This window comes from Gymnoscopelus braueri (assembly GCF_963280865.1).
Source record: "Gymnoscopelus braueri genome assembly, chromosome: 24".
Taxonomy (NCBI): Eukaryota; Metazoa; Chordata; class Actinopteri; order Myctophiformes; family Myctophidae; genus Gymnoscopelus; species Gymnoscopelus braueri.
Genome location: NC_137626.1, coordinates 30796424 through 30816777, shown reverse-complemented (window position 1 = coordinate 30816777; position 20354 = coordinate 30796424). Strand labels below are relative to the sequence as shown.

The following is a 20354-nucleotide window of genomic DNA, read 5'->3' as shown; positions in this document are numbered from 1 at the left end:
TGAGTACTTTTTCCACCACTGGCTCCATCAAATGTAATGTGTGAGGCTTATCTGTCAATTTACATGCATGTTACTGATTCCATCATACGCCGATTAAGGCAATACGTAGATTATGGAGATATTCATGTAAATGTGTTTTTATCTCAATCAGGGCCTTAATCCTAATCTTTATCCCAATCATATCTTATCGCAAGCATAACCATAATTAATAGAGGTAGATTTTGGCTTTCCATTCATTTATTACTTAATCCGTGCAAAGCCATTGTAATGAGGCTGTCTGTATGTGTGTACTTCTCTATGTATGTATGTCACTCTGTCTGAAATGTTTTCCAGAGGGTGCAGCCACAAGGGTATGCAATCCTCTAGGTCGCCCTGTTTAACCATGGAAATACTTACGTCACCTTTCTTTCTTTCTTTCTTTCTTTCTTGATGATATGAGTAATAACATCACCGGTAGAGATTTGAGAGAGAGAATTTGACTAATAATCAAACCAGTCCATGTTGTAACATTATTAGATCTGTCCGGTGCAACTGCAAGCATGTCACCCTATAGTTTTAAGCTACAGTACAAAACTGTATTTATCAATGTGAACAATTTTTTCAACGATGTTGACTAAGACTTTCATACATTTTTATCATCAACGTACAATCCCCCACAACATCTAAAGTTGCATCTAGATTTTGACGTCACTTGATTTTTCTTCAAAGGTGTCAATGACATTTGTCTGACTGTATGACCAGCAGACCTAGTCCCACACTTTCTCTCCGTCTCTGTCTCACCGTGGACAAAGGACTGTCCTTCAAATGTATATTTGTCTTCTCTGTTTTCTCACATGTTTGTTCTTCTCCTTTTCTCTCTTGTCGCTCATCTTCATCTGCCTATCCATCTACAGCCATTCCACTTCCCTTCTCCTGGTCTCTCTCATCATGTCTTCCTCCATCTTTCTGTCCTTTCTGTTCATGCTGATGTTGCTAGGGCTGTTTAGTGCAGTCTGCAGGCCAGGCAGTTTCCTCTGTCTGTGATCTGCTGGTACAGAGCACACGCCCTGTCGTTTAGTGGCACCTGCTGGAATAGAGAGGTACTGCATTAAGTACCTCTAATGCATTGTTAAACACTGAGCCCCCGTGGCTTACCAGAAAAGCCTTTTAGAGGCAAGCCTTTCTGCATTTGCAATATGACTGCATAAAACATGATGCATGAACATGAGTATTAATGACGTGCCTGTTTATCTGTTACACAAGGAGAGGTAGAATAGAAGAGATCTTGACACGAACACGATACACCACAATCAACGTAATACAGTCCTGATGAGCAAAGCTCAGTTTTTTGCCATTCAAACAGAGGCTTGTCTCTCTATTTGTCAGATACTTGGCCAAAGCTGTAAATCCCTCTTACAACCAAGCAAATTCATTTGAATGGCAGAAATCGTGTTTTACACTAAAGATGAAGTGCCACAAATTGAGTGCTGAATATGCTTTTACATACTGAATTTACCTCTGATAAATGTTACATTTAAATGAAATGTTAAGGTATGTTCGAAAAGTGAGTTCACAGGCATTCTGAAACACAACTTGCCAGAGTAACGTTACTGTTGTCCAGCTAATGGTCAGTGCACTTTTCTTGGGTCCAGTGCACTGACTGTTGTTAAGTCCAGTTTAATGACCTGAGTGTAATGACCGTTCTTAGGATCGGTGTAATGGCGTTACTTTACGCGGTATTATGTAACTTTTTTAAGCGTATACATTTTTATTTTGTCCAATCTGTATGGTAAAGTATGTTAATACAATATAACGTAAACAATTGAGGTGGAAATTGGTCTCCCTGCTCTTCTATTGGGACATGTAGATCCTGTGTCTAGGTTAGACATGACCTTTGACACAATCCTGTTTCTGGTTTGACCTGATGGTCAAAATTCTTATTCTCTCCTGAGCAAGTAGGCAGGCTCTATTAGCTCTGTGATAGAAAACGTCAGCTCAAGTTTTAAGTCTAGTGTATGGACTGTTCTGAGGTCCAGTGTACAGAATGGTTTAGTAGTGCATGTAGGCTCCTTGCATGTCTGTCTTCTCCCTGTCCTCTGTCTAATGTCTCTAACAACACAACTGGCCATAAAACATTTTGTCTTTGTGGATTCACATGTCTGTCTCCTGCATTCTCTCATACTTTCTCTGTGTCTCTTTTTTGTTCTCTTCTTGTTGGCCTGTAGAACCAGTTGTCGGGGAACCTCCTGAGGAAGTTCAAGAACAGTAACGGTTGGCAGAAGCTCTGGGTCGTCTTCACCAACTTCAGTCTCTTCTTTTACAAATCTCACCAGGTGAGACATTAAAACCACCCTACACATTTTCTATACGTAGAAAACCACACACACACACACCACACACACTTACAGTTTTGGATTCTGCACAGTGCGTGACATGTATAAACATACATAAAGACACAGACGGTGTGTTTTTATTAATGCCCCACGGTTACTGAATGTACAAGTCAATAAATTAACACTGGTCATTTATTTATTGAGGAAAATCCAATATTACATATTTGAGAATGTCAAAAAGTATTTTTCCTCACCAAATGGCGGTCGCCTCTTTGTAACCTTGTGGGCTGCTGTATGTCCTATTCTTGATCACATTTTCTCTCCTCTTCCTCTCAGGATGACTATCCACTGGCCAGTCTTCCTCTGCTAGGGTACTCTGTTACGGTTCCCTCAGAGTCTGAGAACATCCACAAAGACTACGTCTTCAAGCTCCACTTTAAGTCCCATGTCTACTACTTCAGATCAGAGAGTGAATACACATTTGAAAGGTACAGTATTAGGGAGTATTACAAATAATCCAAGAGTGCATATTCAAGTAGAGTGTAGATTCCTAAATAATTTTCGCAATACACCTCTGAGATGATACAACAAATACTCGACCAAAGCATTTACAAAAAAGCTGGGTCCAGTGCACTGAAGTAAATATATAAAATCGGCATAATGTCGATGGCAGACTTTTGTTTTCTGTGGCTCAGTGGCTGTAAGACAAGCTAATGTCCTCCAGGGGTCAATAAACTATCAACCTAGAATTTGGTGCATTAAAATTGAAAGCATTTCTTGTTCAAATGATTTGATAAATTGTATTTTCATGTGTACATGTGTTGACAGTGTCTGACAGTACAGAAAGCTTATATGTATTGTACGGAGGTGATACTTGCAAAAGGGGCTTCATAAATGTGTAAGGAAACATGGATATGCAGTTTCTTTTCATGGAAATGTAGGAATATAGCTAACATTGATGTGTGCAGAAGGGATCGCCATTAATGAACCTGAAAGCACCGTGAGTGACAGAATTTGTCAAGATTAGTCTCCACGAGATGCACAGTGTATGTCGCTATAATCAGGGAAAGCATTGATCTCTTTCACACACCCCATGAACGGCCCTCTGTGCTCCTCTTTCGGCAGGTGGATGGAGGTGATCCGCAGTGCCACCTGCTCTGCCAGCCGCGCTCTGCCCTACAGGAAAGACCCCTACTGATCTTCACCCCGATCAAGCTCACTCCTCTGTAGAAAGACACTCCCATTCACGATACAGCCACATTCTCGAGGTATACTGCGTGTCGGTTCATCCGGTCGTTGGGAAACACCTCTGTTGAAACGGCTGACCCACACATGAGTTCAGGGCATGAAAAGCTGACTCAAATCAGTGTTGCTGAATTGTTTTAAACGTACACCCCTCCCCCCTTCAACCAACTACAGATTACCCTTCTCCTCACTTGCACACCCTGTGTAGTATGGACTTTTAAAAAAAACATGCTCTCTTTTACGCCACTAGTGGGAGATTAGAGATAATCTCTCATCCACTGTGTAATTTAAATCTTAAATCATTTTGTATGCCATTCAAGTGGAAGTGCACAGTATTGCTGCCATTGTTTCCTGTCATTCTTTTAAGGATACGTATTTGTTTCAACTTGTCGATACGCTAAAAGTTTGCTTATTGGTTATTAATTAAATAAATCATTTATTTCAGTGTAGAGCTTCAGATACCATCTGCTCCATGTCAAATGTGTTCAAAACACATCTGCAACAAATTGTTGGCCTATTACGACATGCCCAGAATAGGGACACTAGGGTTCACATGGTTTATCGAGCAGAAGAATACGGTAACACATTCTCTGTCCCCCATTCTTCTGGTGGAAACTTGCATGTGAAGCACTGCAATGAAAGAAGTGACAGAAGTTTAAAGGTGGTGTAAGAGATATTGTTTGTTAAAATATGTGTTAAATGGCTCTATATTCCGATTTTCTGTTTACTAAAGCGCTGGAAAGATGGGGGAGTCCCTTGTTGTTGAACAGAAACTCTATAGCAATAATTGCTATCAGAATATTAAATATACAGTATATACTGTACAAATATACACAAAAGAATATCAATAACACCACTTTTAATCTTACCCGATGAGTACAACTAACAAAATACACCTTAGGTTGAAAACCAAATCATCCTTAATGCTCTTTGAATCTAACAATATGATTGCTCATTGAATGTGTTTACAAGTGCAACAATATCCTGTTGTCACTCAGGATATTATAATGTCACTTCATTTCTTTGTAAACCTATAGCATAATGTTCCCTGGCGTGAGGGTGGAGACATGTTCTCCTCCTCTACGATGGACGGCACCCGTGAACATTGAAACACGAGTGCGACAGCTAAGCATTCCGTTTTACGAGCATCATATCCATATCCCGGCAGTCAAGGAAAGGTTTTATGCCATTTCTGAGAAGCCTGAAATCTTTTTACGGTTGGGTTTTTGCGATGGGTGTAAGTTCCGTTTACAATGAGTATTTTGCTGAATTGTTGTATACAGGGGTATTGATGCTGAGGATGTGTAAATATATAAACAGCTTATCCTGATTAAGATCTGCATTGGAATAGGAGTACATATGTGGAATATTGTGCACCTGTAAACACACTCAACTGTTAGACCTGTTTGTTTGTGTGACAATCTATACATAACGATTAAATGTGTCACAATATGCCACTTTTTGGAGACGACTACGAGATTTGTTGATTTTGCTTTTGTAGAGCAAACCTTTGTACGATACTTTGATACACTGTGAAATGTGCCGCTTTATTTCTGTGTTTTTATTTGTTTTCCTGTGAGATGCTGTCTTCTTCAAAAATATGTTCATTTTCTCAGAACACTACACCTTTGTGTCCAGAGAGCCGACAGAGATTGAAATCTTTCAGAGCCAAACGTCTGCCTTTGTGTATTTGATCTGGTTTCTGGATTTTAACATTTTAAATAAAGATGATGAAAAATTCTCTTGATGGACCAACACCAGTGAAGTTGACTTCTTCGTTTCCATAAATAATGAACTACCATGGGAGTTGGAATGTTGTAATTAAAGTCAGTGAGAGAAGCATTATGGTATGTAAACCATGGGGGGGCTTCCTATTTTTTGGATAAAATCTTGAATTACAGTGGGTAATATATGGAATTTTGGGTCCAAGAAATTGGCCTTCTTCAATGGGTAGGATTGTAGCTCAGAAATGGAAAGAACAAGAACAAAGTGAAAAATAGTCAAATTTAGTCAGATTTAGTGTTAAGTAAATTGGACTATTGACCAAATAAATGCCAAAACATACTGCCCCTCTTTCTTGAAAGCCAAATCATTTTTGAGACATTTTCCCTACAGTTGTTGGCAAACGAATGAAAACAATTAACCTACCCCTCCAATTAAGGCTAACCTCAAAATGTATGGACATTTAGAAATGTGTCTTCTCTCCCGGTTTATTTTTCATGTTAATGTTTAAAGGGGTATTATCAGCTCAAGTGCAGCTCTGACACAACCAAGTGTGTCTGAGTGAAAGTCCAGGGTCAAGGTGTCACTGAGCACAGCACTCCCTATCAATTCTGTTCTGTGGCTGACACTTAAGGGCTGTGGTTGGCAGAGAGACGACCTCGTTATAAAGATTCATACAGGACAATTACCACCAACGTACACAAACAAGACGAGGCCAGCTTAACCACTTTCAACCAGGCGTCCCTATTTTGGCGTGATGGTACCCCATGAATCTCCATATTTGGGCATGGCTGACAGTGATGATGTGATACAATGATGACATAACCAGGAAAGTAGTCTTTGAAATGTTGCGCCGTACCGTGGGGCTAGCTTTTATGGAGTGTCCTCAGCTGGACAATGCACTTGTGCCTTCAAAGATAGTCTCTGTTCTCCAAGAATCACCCCTCAAAGAACTTTTCGAGAAGCCACGTCCTGAGAGCCCCGACATTGTGTCTTCTCTCACTCTCACGAATGCACAGACTGAGTGCTTTCAGAACCGTCGCTTTGTGACAGGAGAGCTGGGAACCGAGACCCCTAACTGGTCCAGTTCAGAAAGGCCGCCTCGTCCAACCACCAGAGGTCGAAAAGACGTTGGAGGAGAGAAGGGTCTCAGAGCCCCTCTGCTGCACCTGACAGCCACATGGAGGCCCATGGTCACCACCGCCATCTGTCCAGCTGCCATGGAAGCTTGGAGCTGCAGGACAGCGCCATCTCCTCTGTCAAATACGCCTTGGCGGAAAACATTCCAGAGCTTCCTGATGACTTCGAGTGGTGGATTGAACAGTGGGGATGGGTTCCTTGGTCAGGATGTAACCGACAAACCACCCAATATGTTGGTGTACACGGGTGGCTGTGAGGAGCGCTTCCAGAGGATCCGTGTTCTCTTAGCTGAGTGCATCGACATAGACCGCTACGTGGTTTACCCACTGCGGCCTCAACAAGTCCTGAGTGAGCCATGGATGCAGAACACCAAGCTTCTGGTGCTGGCAGAGGAAGAGCCGCTCACACCCCAGCTGCAGACCTGTTTCCTAACCTACCTGGGCCTCGGTGGCCGGGTTCTGGGGCTGTCCTCCACATTCTGCCCCGCAGGGCTCCAACTGGAGGCCAGAGAGAGGCCATGTGGACGGAGCAGCAGGCTGAGCTTCACCGGGGAGAACAACCCAGCGCTGGAGCTCAGCCTGCTGGCCAGTGGGAAGGTGTTTGTTAGGGACACACAAGGAGGAGGAGAGGTAGAGCTTTGGGGGGAGCTGAAAGGGGAGGTCCTGCATGGGGAGGAGAAGGACATGGTCATCATCAGGCTGACCCATGGCAAGGGCGGAGGGGAAGCCATCCTGTGTCAGGTGCACCTGGAAACTACACCAGACACACAGGAGGTGACATCGGAAGGCTTTGACGAGCTGAAATTCAGCAACGCACGGCGCTACGAGGTCTTAACTGAGATTCTCTCTTCGCTCGGACTGAGCTGTGAGCTGAACCAGGTGCCGCCTCCAAGTCCTGTGTATGTGTTCTCCACCAGTGAGGAGACCAAGGCCCGCTTCCTGAAGTGGCTGCGAGGTCACGCAGACCCGGACGGTTTTGTCAGGTCATCCAAGGCCCCTCTCAGGCTGGTGTCTGGCGCTGACCTTCAGACTGCGTTGCCTGAAGGGACACTGGCCCTCGTCACTGAGCCTTCTGAGTCCTTGAGGTTGGAGCAGTTCAGCCTGGACACGTACAGAAAGAACCTGCAGACCCAGACACTGGGTCGTACACTGCTCTACACTGAGGTTACCCCCACCACCATGGATCTCCTGGAAGGACTGGTGCAGCATGTACCTGAGCAGACAGGCTTGATAGCCATTGCTGCTCGGCAAAGTCAAGGCAGAGGTCGTGGAGGGAATGCCTGGCTGAGTCCTCTGGGTTGTGCCTCTTTCACACTTAATATCCAGGTGGAATCTAGATCCAGGCTAGGTCATAGAATATCCTTCATTCAACATCTCGCTTCCCTGGCAGTGGTGGAGGCAGTACGCACCTTGCCTGGATACCAGGACATAGATATGAGGCTGAAGTGGCCCAATGATATTTACTACAGTAACCTGATGAAGCTTGGGGGAGTGCTGGTGACTTCTACAGTCAGTGGACCGACCATCCATCTGCTGATTGGCTGTGGCTTCAACGTCAGCAACAGCAATCCTACCATCTGTGTCAATGACCTGCTGGTGCAGCATAACCGAGATCACGGCACCAGCCTGGAGGCCCTGAGTCCAGCCCAGCTCATAGCGCGGACTGTTACCTCCCTGGAGGACCTCATCTCAGCCTTCCAGCAAGGAGGACCAGAGGCCGTCCTGCCCACCTATTATACGAGATGGCTTCACAGCGGGACTCGGGTGCGTCTGTGGAGTGAGGACGGACCGGAGGCGGCCGTTGTGGGCCTGGACGGCAGTGGCTTCCTACAGGTGTACTGCAAAGAGCAGGGTGTTGTGTCCGTGGAGCCCGACGGCAACTCCTTCGACATGATGACGAACCTGGTGGTCAGGAAGCGACATCAGAACGCAACGACCTGACTGGACCTGTCAAGGACCTTTTCAGAGCCCTGATGACAGCCTCTTCAACACTGGAGATGAAGCTATGATACATACGAAACTTGAGTTATAACTATCTACAACTACTTTCAAATGCATTAAAACACATAGATAACTTTGATTAAACTAAAGCAAACCGCTTACACTTTGGCATTGTAAATCTTGTACGTGTTTTGAAAAATTGGGAACATTTTAGCATATAATGGCATGCTGTAGTGCTTAATGATTTCCTATTTTCTCCCAACAAGGATTCTGTTGCTACCGTTCGTCGACAAGTGCTGGATGATATGACTTAAGTGTTATGTTTATGGATTAAATATCTATTTATGGAATTCTATCTTCAATGTCTCCATAGTCCTGTTCTCTCTAAACATCCATAATCACACAATTAACCTTTTTGGGGGAGTTTATCTTGAAATTAGGCTAATGTGAGTACACAGGTTAAAGAGGTAGAAGCACCAGAGAGGAGGTGGTTTTATTCATATAGAATTGTCCATATTATTCATAAAAATGTCAACTGAAAGATCATATGCAGGAACAAAGGAACAAACAATGTATAACTAGGCTGGCTTCAGTGCCTTCTGTGCAGAAAACAAAAATACCAGAAAACTGACAGTCCCTGCTTTTGACTTCATGCGTTATTAAGAAATGCACTTGACACTTTGAAATCAATAAACAAAGTAGGTGATTATGCATTGGAACCTGAGTTCAACCTGACTTTAAAAAAAGAAAATAAATAAAGCCTATAATAAAACAGCATTGTACTGAGGGACCACTGTGGACACTGTGGCTGGTTACATGAACCACCATAGTTTTTCTGCTTAAGCAGTTACAGTTATACTGATTATAAACTATACATTTCAATTTAAGTCTAGCCTTCTTGCAACCAGCCCTGCTATATTGATGCACCTTCTATATTGGTATTTGACATGTTATCTGCTCTAATTTTGGGTGAGAATTGCGTGTTATCTTAATCTGATGCTAAATCCTAACAGCTTTATCTAGAATATCTACTATTCCTTGGTTTCTAGCTACAGTATGTTCGATATCATGAAAAGACGTGTGTGGTCCATGTACTCCAAGCCATGATTCCCATAGGAGTCATAGTTGTCATAGTTGGGCAGTGTGGGCCAGTCCGGCTGGTATGTCTTTGTGCTGTATATAAACGCTTCGACCACGCTCCCCACCAATGGACTTTCCTCTCCATCTTTCCTTCCAACCCATTCCACCACCTCCAGCTTTACTGTGGTCCGTTGGTACATGGTGGGAACGCCCTCGAAAGCATCCAGGAACTCCAGCATCCGGTCATCGACGCTGTAGATCTCGCCCAGGATGCGCTGGCCCTCTCCTGGAATGTTGAGGAGGGCAGGGACGTTGCATTCGCCGGCGATCACAAGCGGATATTTCTCCACGGTGCGTGCAGAGGCGAGTAACTGGGACTTGCCGTTGGCTGTGTCAAACATGCGATGGTAGTTGGGCTGGCCCTTCTTCAGGGTCCCGTACACGAACACATGCGTCATCTGGGTGCAGGATGTAAAACACGTCTGGAAAACAAGACAGTCGATATATCAGACTTGGTGTCACGTTGGGCATCTCATTGACTCAGAGGGCTGTGCTTGAAATATTTGTTAAATGTCTCTCTCTCTGTGCACTAACACAGTGGTTCCCAAACGTTTTTGCTCGTGACCCACGTGAGCTTGTAGATCTGCTTTTTCACTACTTAACTTTCTTCTTTGAATTCTTTGAAAAATGTTTTACATTTATATTTCATTTCTGAAAATGTTAGATTATAATTTTTGTTTGCTTTCTGAAAATCTCTTGAAAAAAGAATTAAAAGACAAAAAAAATAGATGTTTATTCGTGACCCATGTAAATTGGTCTGCAACCCAAACATGGGTCCCACTCCCAACCCACTGTTTGGGAAACTAAAACCACTGCATCAGTGACAGTCTCATAACAATTCACATCAGGACAGGGTCTGCCAGATGCCAGAGTTTTGGGTCCAATGCTTATCCTGATTTTGAAGAGTCCTAGACCACTGTTTCCCAATTTTTATGTGTCGCGAATAAAAAAAATTTTTTCCCCGTTTCCTACATTAAAAGAAATATATATATATATTATTTCAAAAGTTTAAAAAAGTTTTAACAAAAAAAATCACAACATTTCATCAATTAAAAACAATTCCAACATTTTGAAAAATGTCCATAAATACATATTTTTTTTTTAAGAAGTAGTGAAAATGGCAGATCTACAAGCTCACAACGCAGCGCGAAGTGACGCGTTATGACCTTGTAGATCTGTCATTTTCACTAGCTTGGGTCCCCAGCAAACATCTTATTTCTCTTTTGGGTCTTCAGTTAAAAAGTTTGGGAACCACTGTCCTAGACCACCGATGTTTTTTTTTATTGATAGTTTGAAAAAAGGTGCAAAATGTTCTAACCAATTTGAAAAAAATAACAAACATAGATTTTATTAAAGTTATTAAACATTTAACTTATAAGCACAACAAATAAACACAAACAACTTTGATAGATACAAATGTTAGATTTAGTAGGCTATATTAAACATCAATTTATGAGAAGAACATTTATGGACATGGACGCTCACAGTAGCCTTACTGTAATAGGAAAAGGCACTGGATGGTGTACTGTCTATCTATACACAAGAATGCTATGAATGACACTTCATGTCACATGATGGAGGACCACATCAGAAATGTGGACCTCTAAAGGAATTTGTTTAAGCACAGTATGAAACCATGGCTTGTTTGTGTGAGTATACTGTACTACACACACACAAACACACACAGACCTTATTAAAACTAAGCAACTAACAAAGAGTCTCTCCTATCTCAAGGTAAGATTAGGTATGACTGTCAATGAAGCCCTTTGGACTTTTGAATAGGCTAAGTGGCGGAGTTCAATGATTAAATCTAATGGAACTGGGATGACGTTTGTCCTACGTGTCATCGCAGGGGCAGATCATTACATTAATAATGAATCTGGTTTAGGTATGTCAAAGAGAAAACATTTACAATAGTCAATATTGTCAATACTTTTAACATGCATTGTATTAGATGCAGCTGTGTTTATCTTGTTATAAGACGGTGGAAAGGATGTATTATATAGTCTCATGATCAATTTAGCCTGAGTAGATCATTGCAAAGTTTTCAGATGTTCACGTCATACAAGACGTGTTTAGAGTGAGTCTTTGTGATAACAGCATGCGCCACTGTCCAATACAACATTAACCCTTGAAGTTACACATTTACAGTGGTGTAAAGTAACTAAGTACATTTACTCAAGTACTATATTTAGGTAACACTTTTAGGTATCTTTTGCTTTACTGGAGCATTTCCAATTGTCAGTACTTTTACTTCTACTCCACTACATCTCAAAGGTAAATATTGTACTTTTACTCCACTACAATAATTCGAAAACTTTAGTTACTTTGTAGATTTTTATATTTATTACAAAACATACATTACCCACTTCAGCCCTACTGTATACGAAAACTTGTGAAACGAGACTTCATAATGAGTACTTTCTACTTTTGGTACTTTAAGTACATTTTGATACCAATACTTTTGTTCTTTTACTCAAGTAAATTTTCAATTCTTCTTTACTTATTCTTTTACTTGTAGCAGAGTATTTCTACATTGCAGTATTGATACTCTTACTTAAATAAAACATTTGAGAACTTTTTCCACCACTGCACATTTATAGTACCTACACATTTCTTCTGAAGCAACAATGGACCGTGCCCGCCTGTACTGCATAACTATGTTATAACATGTACAACTTCTTGATATTACATTACTATTACATTTCCCTATTAATTTATGAGGCTGCTAAGCAGAAACCAACTCGTCAAGATGGTGTAGTAGAATGATAAAACACAACTAATGACCAAAGACGTTTGTTTATTCATGAGGACATTCTTACCGTCAGTGAAGCGAGGAAAGGCTCTCATTGAGAATGTAGAAATCATGACAATCCTGAAGAAGCTCCTTCCAGCGCCATCGTGTGTTCACACATCCATGGTCAGCATATTTTATTTACAACAGCACATAAATGACTAAAGAGTCCAATGTTATTATAGAACCATCTTCAGGCCTGGAATTTCATCATTTTAGGGGCAGGGCCACCTGGCCTTTGGTGTTGTCAATGTTTTCACTTTAGGACACAATGTTGATGATTTTAAGTCCATGCCATGGAAATAATGAATTGAACTTAAGGGTTAAGGAAATTAAAAGTTGTTTATTTCAATATTTATTTATTTGTACAAATTACCAATATTTCAATAGTCAATTAGTCAATAGTTCATACAAGCTCAGCCCTGGATTCTGAAGCAAGGACAATAGGACATTTATTTTTTACTTTATCCACAAAAACAGGTCTCATTAGTAAATCATATGATCTTTTTTTTTTTCCATTAACTTTTTATTGGATTTTTCAGAAAACAAACATACACAAAAAGCAAAAGACAGCACATTACTAACAAACAAACCGAACATACAAAACATACAAATACAAACATATAAGGGGAGGAAACTGTCTCTCTACTTGGTCACTTATTTACTAGTTATGCATACATATAATCCATACACTTGGTCACATCTTCAAAAACGGAGAACAAAAGGTCCATTAATGGGACAAATTCGACGTGCATCTTATTCAATATGGTCTATCAGAGAAAAATAAAGGAAATTCAATAAAAATAACTGAAATCAAATAAAATCTGGTCTTAATGTAGAGACATGAGTAAGCCATTTAAACCAGTTGTCCATGAAGACTTCAGTCTGACCTCTAAAGCTAAATGTAATTCTCTCCATAATAAATATATTATAGATTAAATCAATCCACTCATTTATAGTTGGTATAACGTTCGTAAGCCATTTTTTAGTTAACGCCTTTTTTGACGCTACTAGTAATACCCTTAACAAATATTGATCTTGCTTAGTACAATGCAGTTCTTCTAAGTCAGCACATGGTTTTAAAATCAAAATTGATTTCAATTAGTAAATCATATGATCTTAATGGAGAACATATATTCACAAGTTAAAATGTTTAACTTCTATTAGTCTGAATCAATTTTTAATGTCTTAACCAACTAAACCATATACTTCATTGACTGGGTTCCACCAGGGTTCTACACATTAAATAGCTGATCTACCACCTCACAGTCACAATGTGTCGCACTGCGACGTGTTGAGAGCTTTAGATCGGCTATTTTCACTGAATGTTCGCCTATTAGGGCGGCTGTGGCTCAGGAGGTAGAGCAGGTCGTCCATTGATCCGTGGGTCGGCGGTTCGAATCCCAACTCCTCCTGTCCACATGTCGAAGTGTCCTTGGGCAAGACACTGAACCCTACATTGCCTCCAATGATTCGGTCGGCGCTAGCTTGCCACCATTGGTGTGTGAATGTGGGAAAAGTGGGGACGCTGGCGTCGACTGTTCGCCGCTCCACCTCCCAATGCCCCCCCCTGTATGAATGAATGAACCATTGTAAAGCGCTTTGAGTAAGTTTGAGTACTTAGAAAAGCGCCATATAAATGCAATTCATTATTATTATTATTATTATTATTATTATTTATTATGAAATGCCCACAATATGGATGCTACAGTTCATGTGGTTAATTATTTAAAAACTACATTGTAACAAAATAATTAAATGCTAAATGCTTCTTCGACTGGGTGCTATTCCTGGTATCTAGCTAAGTTTGATGATATCATGAAATGACTTCTGTTGTCTAGTGAGCTACAGTGCATCAGTCTCTGGCCTCTCTGGTAGCATAATCCAAGCCATGATTCCCATAGGAGTCATAGTTGTCATAGGTAGGCAGTGTGAGCCAGTCCGGCTTGTACGTCTTTGTGCTGTATATAAACGCTTCGACCACGCTCCCCACCGACGGACTTTCCTCCCCATCTTTCCTTCCAACCCATTCCACCACCTCCAGCTTCACTGCGGTCCGTTGGTACATGGTGGGAACGCTCTCAAACTCATCCAGGAACTCCAGCATCTGGTCATCGACGCTGTAGATCTCGCCCAGGATGCGCTGGCCCTCTCCGGGGACGTTGAGGAGGAAAGGGATGTTGTATTCGCCGGCGATCACAAGCGGATATTTCTCCACGGTGCGCGCTGAGGCGAGGAACTGGGACTTGCCTTTGGCTGAGTCAAACATGCGATGGTAGTTGGGCTGGCCCTTCTTCAGGGTCCCGTACACGAACACATGTGTCATCTGGGTGCAGGATGTTAAACACGCCTGGAAAACAAGACAGTCGATAATCAGGCTTGGTGTCACCTTGAGCATATGCTCTGAGAAAGTCCCAACAATTCACACAGTGGTGGATGTCAGTACTATGACATATATGGGCATAAAAGGGACACAGACAGACAAACAGCCAGTCAGATACAGAGACATATGGATTTTCGGTTCTGGACAACCACCAGTCCGACCGACTTTCCACTCGGCACATCACACCCGAGTTGGGTCCTCTGTGATTGATTGATTGATTGATTGATTGATTGAAGTACTTTATTTAGTAAGACATGAGAAACAGTACATGGAAGTACAATTCACAATACAATGTCTACTAAACTGGATAACTCATAAAGCACTAAGCTTGTTTAAAATGAGTTCCCACGCACACAAATCATGATGACATAAGAGTCAGACAGATATACACTACTATACAGTAGTGATATACACGCCAGGCTTTAAAATGATCCTTCTACATCTACTGTATATCTGCCAGTAGTTTGAGGCTCATTTGATAACTCATATGTTCCATACTAGCCTTACGTCAAGATTCTAGTAGATGAGTTTTTATCGATTTTGACAGTTTTATATTTAGAGTCTTAGCGACCACCCCCAGTTGGCCCTGGAATGTCACCAGTAAAGCCCGTATTTCTCCGAACATGTACAAATGCAATATATAAGGTGCTTACCCGCTTTCCCTAAATGTTAACTAGGTGTTTGGAGTATTTGTGCAATGTATTAGTCCATATTTTTCAATAAAGAACTGTTTTAATCCCGTCTGTGGCCGTACGCCATTTCCCCCCCTTGCTTACATTGAGTGTAATTCCGGCTTTCACCGGATGCGCCCTGTCACTACCACCCATCGAGAATTTCCGACAGAATCGGCCACAGACGGGATTAAAACACTTCTTTATTGAACAATATGGACTAATACATTGCACACTTATACTTAATACTCCGAACACCTTGTTAACATTTGGGGCAAGCGGGTAAGCACCTTATATTTGGCATTTTTACATGTTCGGAGAAATACGGGCTTTATGGTGACATTCCAGGGCAAAATAGGGGAGTGGTCGCTAAGACTCTATGTCATACTTGATAAAATGCATCAACGATAGTCTTGATCTAAGGCTACTGTACATATGTTCCATGCAGTGTATCTCTTACAGCTAAATCCCCCACCCCTAATTCCAACAAAAATACTAACCTTGACTATTTTATTGTTCATGGACCTTTGGTCAGGACCATATGTACAAGATATTATGCTGAGTTTTATAAATCCCTCCGGCGTTGTTGTTTGTATGTTGGTACAGTACTTCTATGCTCTGATGTACACCAATGTTTACTTCCTGCTTTGTCATGTGCCGACAGTACGAAGAACGTGATTGGACAACTCAATTTCAATGACACCGTGAGCTTGCGCAAACGTTCGCAACGTGATGCCGTCACTCATTACGTCGCAAAAAAAATCAAAAAAGAGAAAGAGACCAATGGTTCTCAACGTTGGGTCAGGGGACCCCTAATGGGTCCTTGAAGGGTTCCAGGGGGTCCTGAGACATGAGATTTGATCATTGGGAACCAAATGGACCCTTACAAAATAAATAAATAAAAAGGCCTAATGCATATCAAGTTTGGGGTCCTTAAACTAATCATATTTGAACTGGGGACCCCCCACCCTGATAAGCACGTGGAATGTAGGAGATGAGCATTACATTTAGTTTGACTCGGTTCCACAGCTAAATATTGTGAAAATAGCAGATCTACAAGCGTCTACGCCTCGTATTGCGAGACGTTGTGAGCTTGTAGATCGTCTATTTTCACAATTTTTGCCTCTTTCTTATATTATTTGACAATTTGGCCAATGTTTGACCAGTTTTTAATTTGTATAGTACAGTTTGTTGATTACTTTTGATGCAGTAATAGTATTTTTTCTTTTCTTTCTTTCAGTTTTTTTCTTTTTATGTATTAAAAAATTGTTTCTTCACTACACTGTCATCTGGGCTCCCCCCTGTGAGGAGAGCAGTGTCACTGTCACTTAATAGGCCTATCCAGTTTTAAAAATCATTTTCAGCCTATCTGTGTCCACAAATACACTTTTTTTGTGGGCACACAAAGGGAATATCAGATAATGGGTTATTAAGCACATGAACCCTAGTGTCCTGATTCTGAGCATAATTGGTGAACATATTGCAAAAATAGTCAAACATTCTGAGAAAAATAGCAGATCTACAAGCTCACAATGCACCGTGACGTGTTGTGAGCTTGTAGATCTGCTATTTTTGGTGAAGAGAGTTGTAGTGGGGAAATGGAGAGGACCAAGAATAGACCCCTGGGGGACCCCGGTCATGGAAGAGAGAGAGTGAGGAGCAGTGAAAGTGCACCAAGATCACGTTCAGCAGAACATCTGTGTTAGAAAAAAGGGATGCATCAAAGACAGAGAGAGGTTAGGCTTGATGCAGTGGTGGAAAAAGTAAAAGTAAAAGTTTCAATACTGTAATGTAGAAATACTCTGTTACAAGTAAAAGTCTGGTAATTAAAATATACTTGAGTAAAAGCACAAAAGTATTTGCATCAAAATATACTTAAAGTACCAAAAGTAAAAGTATTCATTATGCAGAATATGGCGTTTCACAAGTATAAAATGTACTAATGTATTACAGTACTTGAGTAAATGTAATTAGTTACTTTCCACCACTGGCTATTTGTTACTGTTTGGGGGTCCTTGACATTAAACAGCTTGAGAACCACTGTTCTATCTATCCTACCACTACCAGTTTCTGTAGTGCTGCTGGTTGGATGAACCCAACCTCAGAAAGACCTCATGGTAATGCAAATACAGTATCTAATAGAATAAATAACACACAGGTTTTCACTCTGCGCCATTAGGGAGCTCCATGGGGGCCAACTGCAAAGAAGAGGAACATGGGGGGGAAAGGGAATTCATGAAGAAGTATAGAAGTATAATAAATAAATAAATAAATGTATAACTTATTGTGCCAGTTTAACCACTTTCAACCTGCCATCCCTATTGTCCCTATTGTCATTGTCATTGTCAAAGTGTTGAAACATTTTCAGAATATTCAAATAGTCTATTTACAACTCACAATGGTTCACGTGTGACACATTGTGAGCTTGTACATTGGCCATTTTACAATATTTTCAGTCAGGTTCAGTCGTTTTTTTCTTCTTCCAAATAGGCTATGGCTATTTGAGGATCCTTTTTGGGACATGAAATAGTTTGGGAATCCCTGGAATAGATCAGATGACTCCCTGATTTGGAGCAATTCAAATCAATAATTATTTAGACGAAAGAAAATGTATTGTGATCGCACTGCAGCATGAATCATTGTCAGTTATTCACTGACATACCGGTAGGCTATTCATGAATCATTGGGGATAGGATCCATTAAAACAAAAATAAATAGATTTTAATCTATTCATTCAGATCCACCACTATATCGATCTATATGTTTCATGTCATTATTGATTGAATAATTTCATCTTCGGCTATAAGGTCAGGTCCAGTCAGCCTCCGTTGCCATAGAGACCCCCCCCCCCCCCACACACACACACACACACATCCAGTACTGTAAAGTAACTAAGTACATTTACTCAAGTACTGCACTTAAGTACAAGGTAATGGTATTTTTTACTTTATGGAGTATTTCCAATTTTCTGTACTTTTACTTCTACTCCACTACATCTCAGAGGCAAATATTATACTTTTACTCCACCACAATTATTTGAAAACTTTAGCTACTGATTACTTTGTAGATTTTTATTTATATTATATATTTTTTTAAATTATTGTTAAATAGCAGAGCTCACAAGCTCACAATGCGTCGCAATGCACGCATTGTGAGCTTGTAGATCTGCTATTTTCTAAAGATTTAACTTGTGAAATAGGACCTTCTGCATAATGAGTACTCTCTACTTTTGGTACTTAAAGTATATTTTGATGCCAATGCTTTTGTACTCAAGTCAATATTGAATGCCAGGACTTTAACTTGTAACAGAGTATGTCTACATTGCAGTATTGGTACTTTCACTTAAGTAAACAATGTGAGTACTCCTTCCACCACTGCACACATCATCATGGATGTATCAGGACTTTTCTAAGGAGGTAGGAGCCCGATATATCATAACCTTATTTTTAACTCTATGATTATAACTCTATGGTTAGGAGGGGGGGGGGCAATACGGATCACGTGACATAGTATCAAAGATGGCGACCACGACGTAGATAGAATGGAAGTAACAGCAGCGCCGTGATAACAGCAGATAATACTAGCAGCTCGGCTGATATCTTCGGTACGTTTGTGTGTTTTTATTTTTGAACGAGTTGTTCCCTAATAATGCTCCGTTGTGTTTTCATTTCATTGTGTTTTTCTTTTTCTTGTAGGATCCGAGCTATAAAGTAATAGAAGCCACGTTCGCTGCTGCTGTGCTGGGATCATTCTGGCATCTGTCTGTCTGTCGCACCATCATTTAAACCAGCAGCTCATCAGAGACAGCGAGATGGCCCTAAATGTGTTTGGTAAGAAGAACAATCATCATGATTCATCACACCTGTGTACATGTACAACTTCTAATCATGCTTGCTCTATTATGTGCAATTGAATTACTACGTGTGTGTGGTAACAGGAGAGGTGGGCAGTGGGCACTTATAGACATCTGGGCACCTCGATGTAAAATTGGCTATTTTGTCCAACATGTTAAAAAATATATATATATTAGAAAAATGGTCCTAAGTCAAGTAAAGTATACGTGATTAGAACATGCTTAAACATTCGACAATTAAGGTCTAATATCTCTACAATTGCTACAGATTGCTATAAAACCTGTATATCCAGTCATTTTGGAGCATAAATAAGAAGTTGGAGGATAATTAGGTATGATAATGATGTGCCGTGCATGTTCACATCATGTATACTTTACATAACTTTTTTTGACTTACTATTTTTTAACATTTTGGACAAAATAGCCAATTTTACATTGAGGTGCCCAGATGTCCCTAGTGTGCACCTATCGAGTTGTTTAGGTTAAGGGGATATGGATATGGAGTCAATGCAATTTCCCCTTTGCAAAACCTGTGTGTGCCCAGGTGTCCCTAGTGCCCACCTAGTGTGTGTGTGTGTGTGTGTGTGTGTGTGTGTTCTTGACAGGCTGCATTTTGGAATAATGTTAGGACTTCGGACATAAAAACATGAAACCAGTTTATTTGGGGGTAGGCATGTGATTCTGGCTACAAAACTGATGTCTCTATTTAGATTACACTGAAGTTTCATAGTTGTTTAGGTTAAGGGGATATGGAATGAATGTAAGTCAATGCAATGTCCCCTGAAACTTGGCAAACCCTGTGTGTGTGTGTGTGTGTGTGTGTGTGTGTGTGTGTGTGTGTGTGTGTGTGTGTGTGTGTGTGTGTGTGTGTGTGTGTGTGTGTGTGTGTGTGTGTGTGTGTGTGTGTGTGTGTGTGTGTGTGTGTGTGTGTGTGTGTGTGTGTGTGTGTGTGTGTCTCACTGGCTGGTAAACTGGTCCCTTTAGAAAACCATGTTGTGTTCACTATTTGAAATTCTCAGACACACTCCTCTAACGCAGTCTATTTGTAGTTTCTCTCTTTGCATTAAAGAGATGTCACATCAATCCTGTCGGGACCATTTGGCAATTTTGGCAATGCGCCTTTTGATTATCAGTAAATGCACGTATTAGCTTGT

At 40.9% G+C, this 20354-nt stretch overlaps 5 protein-coding genes across 6 annotated transcripts in view; 3 read left to right on the top strand and 2 right to left on the bottom strand.

Annotated features, from left to right (window-relative positions):
* LOC308080835 (FERM, ARHGEF and pleckstrin domain-containing protein 1-like) overlaps positions 1 to 5312 on the top strand; it is an 82930-nt gene extending 77618 nt beyond the window's left edge. For both annotated transcript variants that reach the window (XM_080422861.1, XM_080422860.1), the window contains exons 26-28: positions 2205 to 2312; positions 2649 to 2800; positions 3438 to 5312. In XM_080422861.1, the coding sequence (XP_080278987.1) occupies positions 2205 to 2312; positions 2649 to 2800; positions 3438 to 3510 (333 nt within the window). In that variant the 3' untranslated portion in view covers positions 3511 to 5312. The remainder of the gene's footprint in view (positions 1 to 2204; positions 2313 to 2648; positions 2801 to 3437) is intronic.
* Positions 5313 to 6459: 1147 nt separating this feature from the next.
* On the top strand, positions 6460 to 8359 carry LOC308080577 (biotin--protein ligase-like; the record flags this gene model as incomplete). The annotated part of the gene is given in 2 exon segments (XM_080422470.1): positions 6460 to 6582; positions 6584 to 8359. Coding segments are annotated over 2 exon segments (1899 nt in total).
* A 950-nt stretch (positions 8360 to 9309) lies between these two features.
* LOC308080354 (gamma-glutamylaminecyclotransferase-like) lies at positions 9310 to 12659 on the bottom strand. Its single transcript, XM_080422178.1, has 2 exons — positions 12322 to 12659; positions 9310 to 9921 (listed from the first exon to the last, which is right to left on the bottom strand). Exon 2 carries the CDS (start codon positions 9895 to 9897, stop codon positions 9409 to 9411), a length of 489 nt encoding a protein of 162 aa, XP_080278304.1. The 5' UTR covers positions 9898 to 9921; positions 12322 to 12659; the 3' UTR covers positions 9310 to 9408.
* Positions 12660 to 12891: 232 nt separating this feature from the next.
* On the bottom strand, positions 12892 to 15984 carry LOC308080320 (gamma-glutamylaminecyclotransferase-like). Its single transcript, XM_080422128.1, has 2 exons — positions 15848 to 15984; positions 12892 to 14643 (listed from the first exon to the last, which is right to left on the bottom strand). Exons 1-2 carry the CDS (start codon positions 15866 to 15868, stop codon positions 14149 to 14151), a joined length of 516 nt encoding a protein of 171 aa, XP_080278254.1. The 5' UTR covers positions 15869 to 15984; the 3' UTR covers positions 12892 to 14148.
* A 2872-nt stretch (positions 15985 to 18856) lies between these two features.
* The window catches only part of LOC308080445 (N-chimaerin), a 34960-nt gene continuing 33462 nt past the window's right edge, over positions 18857 to 20354 (top strand). Inside the window, exons 1-2 of the mRNA XM_080422333.1 lie at positions 18857 to 18951; positions 19043 to 19177. Of these exons, the coding sequence (XP_080278459.1) occupies positions 19159 to 19177 (19 nt within the window). The 5' untranslated portion in view covers positions 18857 to 18951; positions 19043 to 19158. The remainder of the gene's footprint in view (positions 18952 to 19042; positions 19178 to 20354) is intronic.